The sequence below is a fragment of the Fusarium oxysporum genome, chromosome II (assembly GCF_013085055.1).
Source record: "Fusarium oxysporum Fo47 chromosome II, complete sequence".
In the NCBI taxonomy this organism is placed as follows: Eukaryota; Fungi; Ascomycota; class Sordariomycetes; order Hypocreales; family Nectriaceae; genus Fusarium; species Fusarium oxysporum.
In genome coordinates, this window is record NC_072841.1 from 2,003,456 (window position 1) to 2,017,953 (window position 14,498).

The 14,498-nt window shown below is 46.0% G+C and overlaps 5 protein-coding genes across 5 annotated transcripts; 3 read left to right on the forward strand and 2 right to left on the reverse strand.

The window, feature by feature from the left end:
- Window positions 1-238: 238 nt before the first annotated feature.
- FOBCDRAFT_288116 (uncharacterized protein) lies at window positions 239-1,267 on the reverse strand (the record flags this gene model as incomplete). Its single annotated transcript, XM_059611718.1, has 3 exons — window positions 239-581; window positions 636-989; window positions 1,062-1,267. 3 exons carry the CDS (start codon window positions 1,265-1,267, stop codon window positions 239-241), a joined length of 903 nt encoding a protein of 300 aa, XP_059464113.1.
- A 1,592-nt stretch (window positions 1,268-2,859) lies between these two features.
- FOBCDRAFT_154594 (uncharacterized protein) lies at window positions 2,860-4,485 on the forward strand (the record flags this gene model as incomplete). The annotated part of the gene is made up of 2 exons (XM_031173252.3): window positions 2,860-3,289; window positions 3,345-4,485. The coding sequence occupies 2 exons, from the start codon at window positions 2,860-2,862 to the stop codon at window positions 4,430-4,432; spliced, it is 1,518 nt and encodes a 505-aa protein (XP_031050037.2). The 3' UTR covers window positions 4,433-4,485.
- Window positions 4,486-5,078: 593 nt separating this feature from the next.
- On the forward strand, window positions 5,079-6,992 carry FOBCDRAFT_256941 (uncharacterized protein; the record flags this gene model as incomplete). Its single annotated transcript, XM_031173253.3, has 3 exons — window positions 5,079-5,670; window positions 5,717-6,597; window positions 6,633-6,992. 3 exons carry the CDS (start codon window positions 5,079-5,081, stop codon window positions 6,990-6,992), a joined length of 1,833 nt encoding a protein of 610 aa, XP_031050038.3.
- Window positions 6,993-7,725: 733 nt separating this feature from the next.
- Window positions 7,726-10,653, reverse strand: FOBCDRAFT_288118 (uncharacterized protein; the record flags this gene model as incomplete). Its single annotated transcript, XM_059611719.1, has 7 exons — window positions 10,573-10,653; window positions 10,309-10,520; window positions 9,731-9,802; window positions 9,472-9,548; window positions 8,630-9,150; window positions 8,215-8,579; window positions 7,726-8,172 (listed from the first exon to the last, which is right to left on the reverse strand). The coding sequence occupies exons 1-7, from the start codon at window positions 10,592-10,594 to the stop codon at window positions 7,726-7,728; spliced, it is 1,716 nt and encodes a 571-aa protein (XP_059466734.1). The 5' UTR covers window positions 10,595-10,653.
- A 600-nt stretch (window positions 10,654-11,253) lies between these two features.
- On the forward strand, window positions 11,254-14,318 carry FOBCDRAFT_236695 (uncharacterized protein; the record flags this gene model as incomplete). Its single annotated transcript, XM_059610094.1, has 7 exons — window positions 11,254-11,269; window positions 11,423-11,512; window positions 11,940-11,967; window positions 12,241-12,613; window positions 12,811-13,490; window positions 13,521-14,187; window positions 14,250-14,318. 7 exons carry the CDS (start codon window positions 11,254-11,256, stop codon window positions 14,316-14,318), a joined length of 1,923 nt encoding a protein of 640 aa, XP_059464114.1.
- Between the last annotated feature and the right edge of the window lie 180 nt (window positions 14,319-14,498).

The following is a 14,498-nucleotide window of genomic DNA, read 5'->3' on the forward strand; positions in this document are numbered from 1 at the left end:
GTGTGTATTGCCAAATTTGGAAGTAAAAGACGATGGTGGAGCGAGAGAAAAGATGGATGAGAAGATACGAGTCGGCCTCGGAGTTGTCGATTTACTAGTGGGGCACGCCTCGCTGTCATCAGAGCCGATTTATGTGGCTAGAACCCGCACTCGGAGAAGTGGGATATCGGCATCCACCTCAGTTTTCAGCTACTGAAGTCATACATAGAAGCCATTATTTGTCTTAATGTTCAACTTTCTAGAAGTCCGAAGGACTTTTCTCGAGCTCTGGCCGAAGCAGATATATCGGATCTACTTGTTCAACATAACCGCATGCCGGATCGCTCATCGAATAGCCCATGAATGCCTGTATATCCTGGTCAAGCTTCATCGCTGTTTCTATAGGCACAGCGAGGAATTGATTTTCTTCCTGTCTCAAAAAGCCACGAACAGCAAATGTAGCAAAGACTAAGCGGTGCTGGTCTTTGGTGGAATTGGTACCCCCACCATGATACGCTGAAGCAAGCATGATGAATGCATCTCCTTTATCCATCTCGGCATAGATGCAGTCTTCAACACGCGGAGGGCCACGTTCTGAACCCCTGTGGCTCGTCAGTCACCTTTGATATTTGAAAGATCTGGTAAGCAGTACTAACCATAGATGACTTCCTTGGATAAACTGCGTACCGCCATTCTCCTTTGTGACCTTTGACCCAGCCACAAACAGTCCAACAGCAGATTCACGGTTCACGTCACGCTCATCATCCCATTTTTCGATATTGTTATGGATATTATGACTGATGTAGTCGTCGCGATGAAGTGGCTGCGCTTTGCCTCCAGGTCCAATCCTCATAGCTGTACAAGAATGCAAGTATGGTTTAGAAACCGACTCCTTCCGTTCAGTGCCCCACCAGAACCAACTTCGTGTAGTAAGAAAATGATCGACGACTTGCTGGTATACTGGGTTCATGACCTGAGATCGCGCGTATATAGGGCTGAGAGCAAGGAGGCTTGGCGCCCGTTGCGTCTCCTCTTAAGTTCGCAAGTTAGTTCAGTCATACTGGTAAGTATATCAAGAGGACTTGCTGGGGAAGAAGCTGCCCGACCATTCGACATCGGAGTCCAAACGTGCTCGACATTCATCATATGCCTTATCAACATCTGCCTCAGATACAAGCCCTTTCACGAAAACACCTCCGTCACGCTTGAGAAGTGCAATGATGTCTTCAATGGGGGCATCTGCAGGGACTCTCTGCACCTCGGGACCATATCTGTCCAAAATAGACATAGTGGATAAGAAATATGTGATGTAAGCAACTCAGTGCTTAAAATACTCGCTAAGAATAACGATTGGGCGGTCTCGCAAATTGAAGGAAGAGAGAAAGTTCTTGGATCTGAAAGATGATTGTTCGAGAATGAGTGGAACTTTTTGAAGCGGAGTCTCCGACAGGTGGGGGAGCTGGGAGTATTTCCTGTTGAGGTAAGACCGAAAAATACCCCATTCGGAAATAACATGACTAAACATTCAAATCCGACTCCGAGTAATCCTCCAGCTTGAGTACATCTCCGATTTCTCGTTGCATGCCCACCAATGGAGTTTACTACATAGACTTGATGCCTACTACCTTCGACACATTATAATAGATAGTAAATATACTATCAGCCAATCATTAGCTATAGATCGTTACATACCATTGCTTTAAAACGACACAGAGCTATAGGTTAAGTCCGTGTTAAAGGTCACCATGGATCAATCCCTAGAAAGCTTTTTTCAATTGGTTTAAACTTATGGATCACACTTTATTGTTCTGTGGTGTAGTAACTAATGCATAGTTGGTATACACAATAGATACTACGTCTAGATGGAAACACATAGCTTGTTCAGCTCCCTATATCGGCAATTAGAAACGGCAATATCACCTCACAACACATTAGACATAGACTCGTACGGAAAACAATGCCTTAGTATATCTTCTCAAGAATAGAGCTCCTAATCTAAGATTTTCTATAGAGCACAGTTTCTTTTCTGTGTTAGTCACCTTGGGTTGGCAAGGAAAGGTAGGAAAACTTAAGACCTCAAGCAAGTTTAGTATATCTTAGCAAGCCTTTGGAATGGCTTTTTTAGCATCCTGATTTAATGTAAGAGGTTTTCTTGCTCTTTGAGGGCTGGCAGTAGTCTTCCAATATCGTTGAGCCAACATCTCAAACGACGTCATAACGCACAATTTGAGGCTATTCCCGGAGTCTATCGCAAAGCCAGCGCCGATCCCGTGGAAGCCCGAGAAATGCCTACTCTCGATATTAGGTCTTTCATAACCTTCCCCTTTGTTATTCCCTGCGATTCTCGCGATTTGTTTCTTCTAATATTATCAACCCGAGACTAAACTACAAATCCGATAAAAGCGAGCATCCTAATCTAGTAACCCTCTCTCCCGGCTCCTTCGCTATCTCCGCTCGCGCTTAGTCCCCAGCCGCGAAACCTTATTATAAATCACCAACTCCCGCTAGTGGTTGGAGGTCAAAGCGGACTAAACCGATCTTGATGAAGATCACCAGAATTAGCAACGGGTATTCAGGTAGCAATGGGCATTTCTGGCGTGAGTGTTGCACTTGTGTAGATCGAGACGGGTAGACAGCTTTGCCTCCGTGATAATGCCGGCCGTGGCCTCACTTGTCGTGTTCCGTGGAGTTAGGCCACGGAACACCGAGATACTTCATGCAGGCAGCCTCAAAGCCTTTTGTGAGGTACGAAACGGGTATGACATCGTCGCATCGTCATCGACTATAAGAGTCTCTCTTTGTCCTGGTTATTGACTTGAACAACAACCTTCCAAACTATTTGCATCTAAGAAATCAACAATTCTCGAACTCTTACTAACAATGGTATCTGACTCTACTCTCAGCGGTAACACTTCGCGCCGGCTGTTGCTCAAAGGCGGCACTGTCCTTATCCATGACGCCAATGACAGCGTTCAAGCTCTGGAAAGGGATATCCTCATTGAGAACAACCAGATCTCCAAGATAGCCGAGAATATTACCGAAGTCACTGACGTCGAGGTTATCGATTGCACCGACAAGATCATCTCACCTGGGTTCATCGACACGCATCATCATCTTTGGCAAACTCAGCTAAAAGGACGACATGCTAACGAACTCCTTCTCGATTACATGGCCTCGGGCAATCTCCAGTCTTCGAATTATACGAAGGACGACATCTACTGGGGACAACTTGGAGGTTCTCTGGAAGCAATCAATGCAGGTACCACCACTGTCGTGGATCACTCTCATGTTAATGTTTTTGTTGGCGCTGGTAAGTCGGACAAACCCCGAAGATCCCTTCGAGTTTACTAACAGATCGTGCGTAGCTGCAACTGCTATATCAGCGACCGTTACTTCGGGTCTGAGATGCGTCTATGGCTACTGCCCAACGGCTCGCGTCGCATCGTGGTCACCTTTCGCGATGAATCCGGATATGCTTGCACCATGGGTCATGGATGAGCTTCAAGAGCTAGGCAACAAGGCTCCTTTTGGTGACGAGAGGGTCACGATGGGTCTAGCCTTTGATCTCTGGTTTTTACCGGAGCAGGTCATTCAGGACTTGTTCAAGCGTGCCCGAGAAGCCGGTGTCGAGTTGGCAACAACTCATGCTGTTAGCAACCCACAGATGGGATCTTATGATCTCGTTCAGCAGATCAAAGGTCTCGGCTTGTTGGACAATCGCATGCTTTTCAGTCATCTCAACGGATACGCTGCTGAAAGCGTCAAGGACCTCGCTGATGCAGGAGCGCATATCAGCAGCACTCCCTCCACAGAGATGCAGATGGCTCTGGGAGATCCCGTGTGCTTGAACGATGATCTTCCCCGGGCTCAAGCTCAGTCTAGCTTGGGCATCGACTGTCACAGTAATCAGGCATCTAGCATCGTTTACGAGATGAGACTTGGTTTACAGGGCTCAAGAGCCAAGCATAACCAGAGATTGATCGACCAAGACCTGGCCCCTCGAAAGATCTCCAAGACTGTGCAGGATGTATTCAATCTGGGGACAATTCAGGGTGCTAGGGCGATTGGGAGGGAGAGTCAGCTTGGTAGCATTGCTGAAGGCAAACTGGCTGATTTGGTGATTTTTGACGCCAACACCCCCGAACTAATCTGCGCTGCTGAGCAAGACCCTATCGCAGCCGTTGTTTTGCACAGCAGTATCGGAAACATTGACACAGTCATAGTAGATGGAATTGTTCGAAAGCGTCAAGGCAAGCTTGTTGGTGTAACAGTAGAGGAAAGCATGGTGGACGTTACCAATAAGCGGTCTCTGGAGTGGGCCGATGTTGCCAAAGCGATGAGAAAGTCTCGCGCCGAGATTCTCCAGCGTGAAGCAGAGAAGCAGAACTTGGATGACATCAAGAAGGCAGTGATCAGCAGCTTCAACATTGACTTGTCAAAACTGAGTGGTTGAATGGTCAGGTTATCCGGAGAAAGAGAACACCGTTGAATAGAATAATTTCAGACCAATCTATACACCAGAAGCAAGACGTTACTAAGTCGCGATTCGATGTATTGTTGTTGCTTCGTTTCGCTTACGCGAAATAGTGTTCGACTGTCTCATCACGCGACTGTTTATTGGTCCTGATTGAAGTAATCGGATCGCCTGCCACTTTCCTGCAGCAGCCAAATTCACTGGGTCAGCCGAACTTTACTATGAAGAAAAATATATTCATATGTTTCAAGCGCAATGAGTGTATGTTGACTAGAGCTGAATAATCGATTCGACTGGCTCTAAAGTTCATTGAATTTAGCGATAATATTTACGAACTCCTTCATGATTAGAATATCCTCCATTCTCGCTATCTGCAAGATGGCTGACGCCACGCACATGATTGGGTTGGTCCGGAAGCTCTTAGTGCCTTCAGCTGAATGCTGGCCCAGCCATTATAAAATCCAGGCAACGCCACTGTTCTCCCACCACTGAATCTGCCTCGCGACATGCCTCGTTTTACTGATCTAATTCCGAGAGCAGCTCAACCACGAGACGCAGTTACCTGTCCAGGACCACCTTTTCAATACTGCAGCACCAAGCGCCCAACCAGTTTGACTGGTTCAGAATGCCACCGACATCGTACATAGATTATGTGGTGACCCAGGCTCAATCAAACCCACGCGTGAGGAGTCTCGAGAGATACATTCGCCGAAAGGCTACTCACTCCAGCAAGATCGCCATTATTGATTACGCCCAAAATGGTGCGCCTGGACCCAATAACAAGCCGGCAGTCCTGGAAAACTGTGATATTGATGATATCATCAAACAGCCAGCCACAAACACCATGCGACTGCTTCTCATTGAAGATATCAGTCCTCAAATAATGATAGCCTTGGGTGAAAGATTTGATATCAATCCAATCTTCTTCGCTGAATATGTCAACCCAACCATTACAGACGTCGACAAGAACCCTCTATCACAATCTCTTGCAACAGTACCATCATTTAAGCCTAGTGAAGGATACCTGCATCTTCCATACCAGCAAATCCTGGATCTCAGTAGTGCAAAGCTATCTTATGATATGAAAAATGCACTACATACAGCCTCGAATGTTTCTCGAGATGTCGAGCATGTTGCGTTTCTATCGGGCCAACAGTTGATTATTGCTCATGCTACTTGTTCCGTCATTATCGAGAAGTTCAAGACTTATTCGATATGTACGCTCAACGAAGGACTGCTTGAGATCTTTGCTGATCTTTCTAGGTCTGATCTTAGTAGATTCTCCGGTGACACACGTTGTCAAAACTACCAGAGCTGGAAGACGACGACAGTATCCTGCCAGTAGTCTGCAAGCAGTCTTTGAAGAATCTGAGCTTTGTCGCTCCATGACGTCCTATACTCAAGGCCATGCCTACTTGGATGGCAAATCAATGCTGGATAAATTGTTTAATTCCTTCCAGCGGCCAGGGCTGTTTGGAGACTCAGCCGCGGCTTTAGCCATCTCGGACTTTCACCGCCATTCTATTCCTATAGTTCTAACCCACTGGAGTTTCGACCTACGTCTTATAGACCTGCTGTCTAAGGGCTACAAGCTCTCACTAGAGGACAATAAATGTCAAGTGGACAATGAATATCTCCTCAATCTAACCAGTTGGAGACAACAAATCTGGCAACGACGTCGCAGATTGACTGTTCTTTCTGAGTCCGTCAGCTTTCGGATTGCGCAAGAGTGCGATTCAATGACTTGGCAGTTGCTTCTCAGTGATATTACTGAGTTACAAGATCAACTCCAAGACTGTGCTCAGCTGTTTGAGGATATGATCGTATTGACTAGGTTGATGATCCAAAATTCGGACTCAAGGAGATCTATCTTTGGCGATGTCAATGTTGTTCACTTAACATACATCGCAATTCTCTTTGCGCCGGGGTTCTTTGTTTCTAGCATATTCAGTATGTCCATGTACCAGTCATCTGACAGCCAGGAACCTTGGATATATATCTCAACAACCCTTCTATTTCTAGTTCCTGCCATTGTGTTGTTGGCTCAGTATCAGGAAGTTGTACAAGCAGTGGAAGACATTTACTGGGAATCGATTCGCGTTTACAAATCTGCGTATTTAAGGTCACTTACCCAGCAGGAAATGGTATAGTGTCAGTATATGACCTGGACTTAGTTTAGTTAACAAAGTCGGAGTGGGAACCATTGCGGCTCCGAAAGATCTCTCGTCTTAATATCCGCATTATAGTTCGCCCCGGTAGTCAAGATCTATTAGTGCGATCTTCTATGATGGTTCATGCACGACCCTCACGATATCCGAGATTGCATCTATTAATCCACCGAAACAAGTGCCTTACGAGAACCGTTCCGACGTACATCGGTGTTACCAGAGTGCTGGTTCTCTCTTGGTGGCATCGGAACCGAGCGGCTCCGGCTATAGTTCCACCGATCGCATTCAACTCTCAAGGGCAACGAACCGACTGCAGTAACCTAGAAATTTCTTTCAGTAGATCGAGTCAGGGCCGAAGATTCAGTATGTGAGGTGGCTCTGTCGCCTCAACTTTAGTGCATCTAGAACAGCCCGACCTTTGGCAACCTTGGAAATAGATAGGCTCAAACAAGGGGAATAACATGGGTTTGGAACAGTATCCATACATACTTAGCTTATTCAAGCAAGAGTGATTAATGAAAGTTTCTAGAAATCTTTTGAGTTAATGCCTTCCTTGCATTAACGTGTTTCTTACGATGAGATACAGCCGAGAAACGCAACAGGTGAAACTACGTATTTCTCCAGATTTCATTCTGGGGTAACTTTACTTTTTCTGAGTAATCACACTCTCTCTCTCCACGATGTGATAACGCAAGTAATATATCGCTTCCCCGAACGCCACATTCAATTTTCATCTCGTCTTACCAATAAACCATCCGATAATGGGGTAATGAGGCCCTTCGTACTAATACCCATGCATCGAGGTCAAACAGCCACAATTCATCGGTCGAGCGGAGCCGCATCTTAGCGCATGATTTACAACAGGGGTTACGACATCCTTTAGTCCAGAGAAAGGGATTTGTTACGAAACCATCTTTCTCATTGTGAAAATTCTATTTTATTTAATGCATTAATATCGTATACGTCTAATTATTCTAGAAACTAAGAAAGAATTTAAGCGGCGGGTATATGATGTGCCGCTGTGATCTAACCAGGAGGGGTATCCGTGAAGACAATCCAAATCTAAAATGGCACTTCAGAAAAGGCTCATAGAGAAGTGTTGAGCTATTCAGCGGGAAATGGAAGTGGTTCTCGCTTCAAATGCCGTGTAGAACTTGACTCGCTCTCAAGATCGTCGTAATCAGTACGATCCCGATTCTCCTTGACGACTTCGATTTGAGTAGTCTTGAAAGTTCTAGAAACCTGAATACCATCTTCCTTCCTTTGAGGCAACTCAATGTTATCGCCGCCTGCTTCAATGAAAGTCTGGTTATTGCCTGGAAAGACGGAGCCCATCTTCTTTCCAGTGGTTGTCTTTCCGCTCTTTTGACCGGAGCGAGACCGCGAGTCGGAGTAGTCGTAGCCGTTGGGGTTGCTGGCCTTGACGACCTTGGTGATGAGCTCGGCCATGTTCATCTCGATGTGGAGCTTGACAAGGTATGTCAGAGGATGGAACTGAAGGTAGACGATATCGTTGGGAAGAGACATCATTGCAATGAGCAGGACCTTATTCTGTTAGTAAAGTTAATTGGAACGCGTAAGATGTTCACTTACATCCATTGTCATCGAGACAGCAATCATGAACAAATTGACACGATATAATCGAGTATACTTGGTGAGACCGTTGGCGATAAGGCGAGATCGAACGAGGTAGATGAAGTAAAAGTTCAAGCCAGCATCGACAATCAAGAAGATGCATTTCTCCACTCTATCCCAGACAGCATTGACAGCGATCCATTTAGAACTAATCTGCAATCGGGCGGGGATCCAGACACAGAAAACACTAATGTTGATGGCGAGCAGAACAAGGAACACTATGAGCTTGAGTTTCCATGCATTATGTCGGTTGACCATGAGGATCGAGATTCGGTTGATGATAATCTGTAGTAGCGATTGGATCTGGATAGCCCAAAGAAGGACTTGGGGTATGTTAGACGAGGAAGCTTCGGATCCGGTGGGGGGGATATACCAATAACGAAGAAGACTGGAAAGCCGGGTGGAATGTATTGTCGCAGATACAACCATGTAATTGCACTCATAATCACACTGCTCGTCCATTCCATCCAAACCAAGATGAGATAAATATTCGTTCTCGTCCCTCTCTTCCATGATTTGATCGTCTGCTTCGCAGCCTTGGTACCCGCAAATATCGACACGCCTAGGGAGAAACCCCAAGCGATACTCGCAATGTTCATATCATTGGTACTAGGCTTATGAAACTCATAGTGATCTGACAACAAAAGACCACCCATATTAGCGGGTTGGCGAACAAGGAATGTCGATGTAAAGAAGAATGAGAATGTAGGGACTTCGAGGCCAGATTTGCTTGGTGCATTGAGATGCATATATTTGAGGAAAAAGGTGCAGACGCTAGCTCGACTCAGGGGCCACGAGGAGGCGTTGCATCCGTTAGAGCGTACTTTTGCGTCTGAGCCTGATCCTGGCTCTTGGATGATGCGCTTATGCACCGGAATACGGACCGTGGAAGATCTTTTGTGTGGGAGGTTGCAGCCCAGTTGTCCGGATCCCCTGGGCTCATTTCTTTTGGGAGTGTTATGACTGCAAGGTACCCCGCGATGTGTGATGTTGGTTACAGACGTGCATGTCCCCGGGTCAATGGAGTTGAATTAGGTTACTTGAAGATTGTCTCATTGTCTATGACTCTACGTCCTAATCAATTGATTTATCGACATCTCGCCCTCATTCCCATCTTTCCCATCTTCTTGAAATGGCGAATTGGGTCATTTAGCTGAATCATTAATCAATACCTAGCAGTCATTCCCAATCATCACTATTGGCAGTCTTGCATACAAGACCCTGGACGAGTATTTGCTTTTGCGGCTCCGCATCTTAGCGTCCATTAACACCCAAAAGCCCGGAACACAAGCCTGAGAGATTAGTTAGCCTTGGTCAACTCACACTAAATAAAAAGGGGCTTATCTAATACCAATTCAAAAAACGTGGTTTTGGGATGATTAGAGACAGGATGAATTGATCCCGGACAGAAGGTAATAGATAGTTCGTGGCTCAAGCCTCATCGCGTGGTGTTGTCAAAATGCCATGTGCTTACCCCGGTCAATGCTGAGGGTTCGGCTCCGCGGTGGATACGGGCCTCAGCCCTGAGAGTGAGACGCGAGTCAATCTATCGAAGCTTATTTTTTTTACATAGTCTGGTCTGTTACAGATGTCGCTCGAGGAAAGAGGAAATATTTGCGATACGAGATGTAGATCGCAATGTTATTTCCTAGTCTGCGGCTCAGATAAAGCGGTTGATGTTGGCGTTTTGCGGCTCAGCCAACGCCGTGAATGAAGCCAATCGCAACGTTTGGACAAAACCCGGATGCCATGCCAATTAAAACTCCAAAATTGGTAAGATTATCTGAATCATTAAGTTTTTAACAATGATAGTGCTTTCGTTCAGTGAAGTTTCGAAGTGAGACAATGTGCATCATCACAATGACGCTATGCATGCTGGCGTTATAACCCAATAAGCAAGTGCATCATTCAAATAATCAAAGTCCTTTCAAGTCACATACATCACGTTCACTTTCAATATAGTAGACGCGACATGAGAAATCGGTGTTAAAGCTTTATCTTTCACATACTAGATATCGCTGCATAATCCGTAACGCCTTAGTTACCCTTGACACGCTGGTCAGGGCTGCCGTCCTTCTTCAGGCCACCGTGCTCAGTGGGCTTGTAGTCACCACCGCTGCTGTCACTACTTCCAAGGCCCTCTCCGGAGCCGGAGGTCTTTCCGCCCTGCTCGCCGGCCTTGTGGGGGTCGACCTTGCCGTGAGCGAACTCGCCGGTGCCGACACGACCGTCAGGCTGGCCGTCCTTGCGGAGGCCGTCGTGCTCTGTATGTTGTTAGAGACTGTGCTATGAGGGAGAGTGGGAGGGAAGATGTACCAGTGGGCTTGTAGTCAGACATGATGAAGTAGTTGTTGGTGGTGGTAAAGGTTGGTGAAGTTGTTTGTGATTGTTGATGAGATTGAATGTTTGATGATGATGAATTGGAAACACAACTTAGAGATTTGTCCTTCTTTTATAAACATCAATCCTCTCATATTCATCGACCAAACGCTGAGACATACGAACTCATTGACGTCATGGATCGGATTGATCGAAGTGTTTGTTCTCTGCTCTTCACCGTGAGCATATTCGTAGATGTCATTGACTTTGCTTTGTTCAATTCCCAACACAATGTCGCACAAGAAATTCACGGTCAAATATTGGTGATCGCCCAATGCTCACCCCGCATTCAGACTAGATGATGATGCGGTGTAACTAACAAAAATAGCAGCCAAACCCGGGGTATGGGCCAATTTGCAGAGCAATTATCGGTGAGAATGATGGAAATGAATTATCAGCTTGTCATTGATGAGAGAATGGAGTTAGACGGTCTCATTCACGACATTCAGGGAGATGTTTGCATGGATCTACTAGTCCCAAAGCACTGTCATTAGATCTCACAAGCAAACTTATGATGGCATAGACTATTTAAACTGGAGCTTTCGATTGGCCAGATCGAGTTTCCCCTGAAGTAGCCGCTCACACAGCCCTATCGTTAACCAGATTCTGGCGATCGCCATGCACCATGACACTTGTATGTCCGGCGCATCTCCTCCGGGTGGCTGATGTTCACCGTTAGACCGATTAGATTTATGCAAGCACTACAGCACGAGAGTTTATTCATTAGCGACAACGGATTAACTCCGTGCAAGCTATTTTGAGCCATTACTCGTGTGCACATCGTTAGTCCGACGAGGCGCCTCTGATCATGCCATTGTCGTCACATATTTCTCCACCTACCCGGGACAGCGAGATAAGCATGCCAACGCAGGTTTAGGTAAGTTTTGAGAATGATTATTTCTTAATGTTAATCACTCATTTTTGAGTGGCCTGGTTTCCAGGATAGTGAACTCTACTGCCAGCATAAAACCTGGTGGACCTACCATTCCTCCGACCTCAATTTCGTGACACACGGAACAGAAGGCGGAGCTGCAAATGACGTTAGCCTCGGATTGAGGCATTGCAAAGGTTACTAGCATTTGACGTATTAAAATTATCTTCCTAGGGCATCGTACTCATTTTTAGAGCCCGAAAAGAAAACGATGTTTTCTTTTTAAGATTACACGCAAATATATCTTCTTGAGAAACAATAATCATCACCTATGAATTACCGCTGTGCTTACTGAGCATTCTTAAATGAACGGCTGTACTACAACATCCAATTAAGTTTATATACTAGACATCTTTCTGTCATCTTTACATAGTGCTCGGTGGTACCAGCGATACTCAATTGTGCGCCAATCTCAGCGATTTCTGACGATGCGAGAATTATGCGAATAACATCCTTCAACTTATCGATTATCGTTCGACTACCGTTGAAGCTTGGCATCTTAATGAGCCAATGACGCAACTGTATAATTGTTAAGCGCCTTAGTAAAATGCATTGAACTCATCAAGCAATTGGGTATCCCAGATCAAATGATCCCCGTCAGCTGAAAACCGGTTTCAGTACCCCTCGCTCAAGAATCTCACTGTCGCATGTCAATGATCATGGATATCTTATAGTATCATGGACCCTTTATCGATAGCGACAGGATGCGCCACTCTCATTTCAACCATTGGGTCCCTATCACTGTCCATCAACTCCTTTGTTCGCACTTGTCGCGAAGCCCGGGGTGATCTTGACCGGGTGGCACGTGAGCTGCTCTCTCTACAAAAAGTCCTTGAACTCATCCAGGAAGATGTGGCTGATGAGAGCAAGACATTTCCCACGACTCTCGAACAACATGTCTCGGGTATCGTAACCAATTGCAACTCGGTGGTCGTAGAGCTACAAGAGTGTATCACGAAATATGGCGGCGATAACCGACTCAAATCCAAGGCTGGTTGGGCCATCAATGGACAAGGAGATGTCGCAAAACTGCGCTCAAATCTTGAGGTTCATAAGGCAGCATTGGAGTTAGCTCTGGATATGATATCACTGTAAGTACCCGCGCGACTACTTGGGACAGGTTGACCAATACATGTAGGCACGTTACCAAAGAGATTAAAAACAACACATCAGCGATTCGTAATGAAACATCAGCGATAAAAGATGACACGGCACAAATTCTGGAAGAAATACTTCGCCTTCAGCAACGATTACCGAAGCAAGGAGGAAACGACTACATCCTTCAGAACTTTCTTGAGGAGATGACGACATATACTGAGAAGACCATGGATGGCGCATCTATCGACGGAGGAGATTCTAGCACAAAAGCATCATCTCTTGTTCTTGAGAAAGAAGAAGGGAGCGATAAGCCTTCCGATCCTGCTTATCTTTCGGACTGGGAGCTGGATTCTGCAGCGAGCGATCCAGTGTCATACAAGTTGAAGAAGAAAAGATGGGAAGAGCAAAAGCGCCAGGAAAGGTTGGCCGAAACAAAGCTGAAAGACGTCCAACGTTCGCTCGAGTCTCCACAGCAGCACATCCAACAGCCGATCGCTTTCCACCATTCAGGTCATCGGCAACCTTCCGAGGAAGATGATGAGCTTGTAGTACCGCCCGATGACGCTTACCTTGAAGAATGGGAGAAGTCCTCAGTAGAGAGTGAAACAAAATATTGGGAGAAGAAGGAGAAAGAATGGCAAGCTCACGTAAATCAGGCATATTTGGGCGAAGTCGAGCGTTTAACGACTTCAGCCCAGTCTACATCATCACAGGACGATGCACGAGGAGTCGCTGGAATCCATTATCCAGACCATGCAAGAGTTCATGAGAGGCAGATATTTGAGGACCGATCAACCGAAACCAGTCAAGCCGCCCAGGAACGATAGTTCAAACCGGGTCCTGTAAAATATGACAGTAATGAAAGGTACTCTCACGACTACGAAAATGACGAACCTGAGGTAACGAAAGGTGTCTCAACAAACTCATCGAAGACAGACCGCCTTACCATCTCCGGATATGACGTATTGTCAGAAACGCCAGACTTTAGCTACTTGGGGGTTGAGACTTTCCACGGCAAATTAGTGATTAACTGGCCCATGCTAATAGCGGTCACAGATCTCTTGTCTGAAGATTACTATATCGAATCCTCCTGTAATAGCTTTACAGCTTTGACGTGTTCAACACAAGAGTTCCCCTCGCAGAAAGACACTCTACGACCGAAGCGATATCTAAAACCTAGAGACATCAAAATTGTCTTCTACATTCCAGTGACGACGATGACTACTTCTTCTGTTTTTAAACGCCAATGGGAGTTTATCACCACTGCAGTTGTTGGATTCTCGCGGCGTTTGGATCTTAGCGACGATGTCCCACCTCCATGGCATAACATTGTCATTGTCGTTGAGGGACCTCCAAGATGGGATGGAATTCACCCTGAGATCGAGATTATTCTCACAGAGCTGGGTATACTGTACAAGACAGACAACTTGGTTAGTAAAGTGGATGGTGTCTTACTGGATCCGCCTTATCATAAAGATCATTGCAAAGTCTTTGGCAAAATGATCTGTGGGACAATACACGAGGTTCGTTGATTGCTTCAGGAGGAACCACACTCTTCTTGTTCCAACGTCTTGATAGTATACAGTACAACCAACAATCCGCCCCCAACACGCCTGTACCAAGAACATCATGGGTACTGAACCGCTCCAAGTAATTGCAGTGGCTCCGCAATGGTCTAAAACGGACTGGGCATCTCATAAACCAGCCCTTCCGTATAATTGGGCAGCAGCTGTTTGTGGGGTATTGAACCCCGAGTTCATCATGTCTTTGCCAGAGCATGAGATAAGAGTGATACCGTCACCTGGGGAGTTTCTCAAGGGCGTCTGGATGTGTC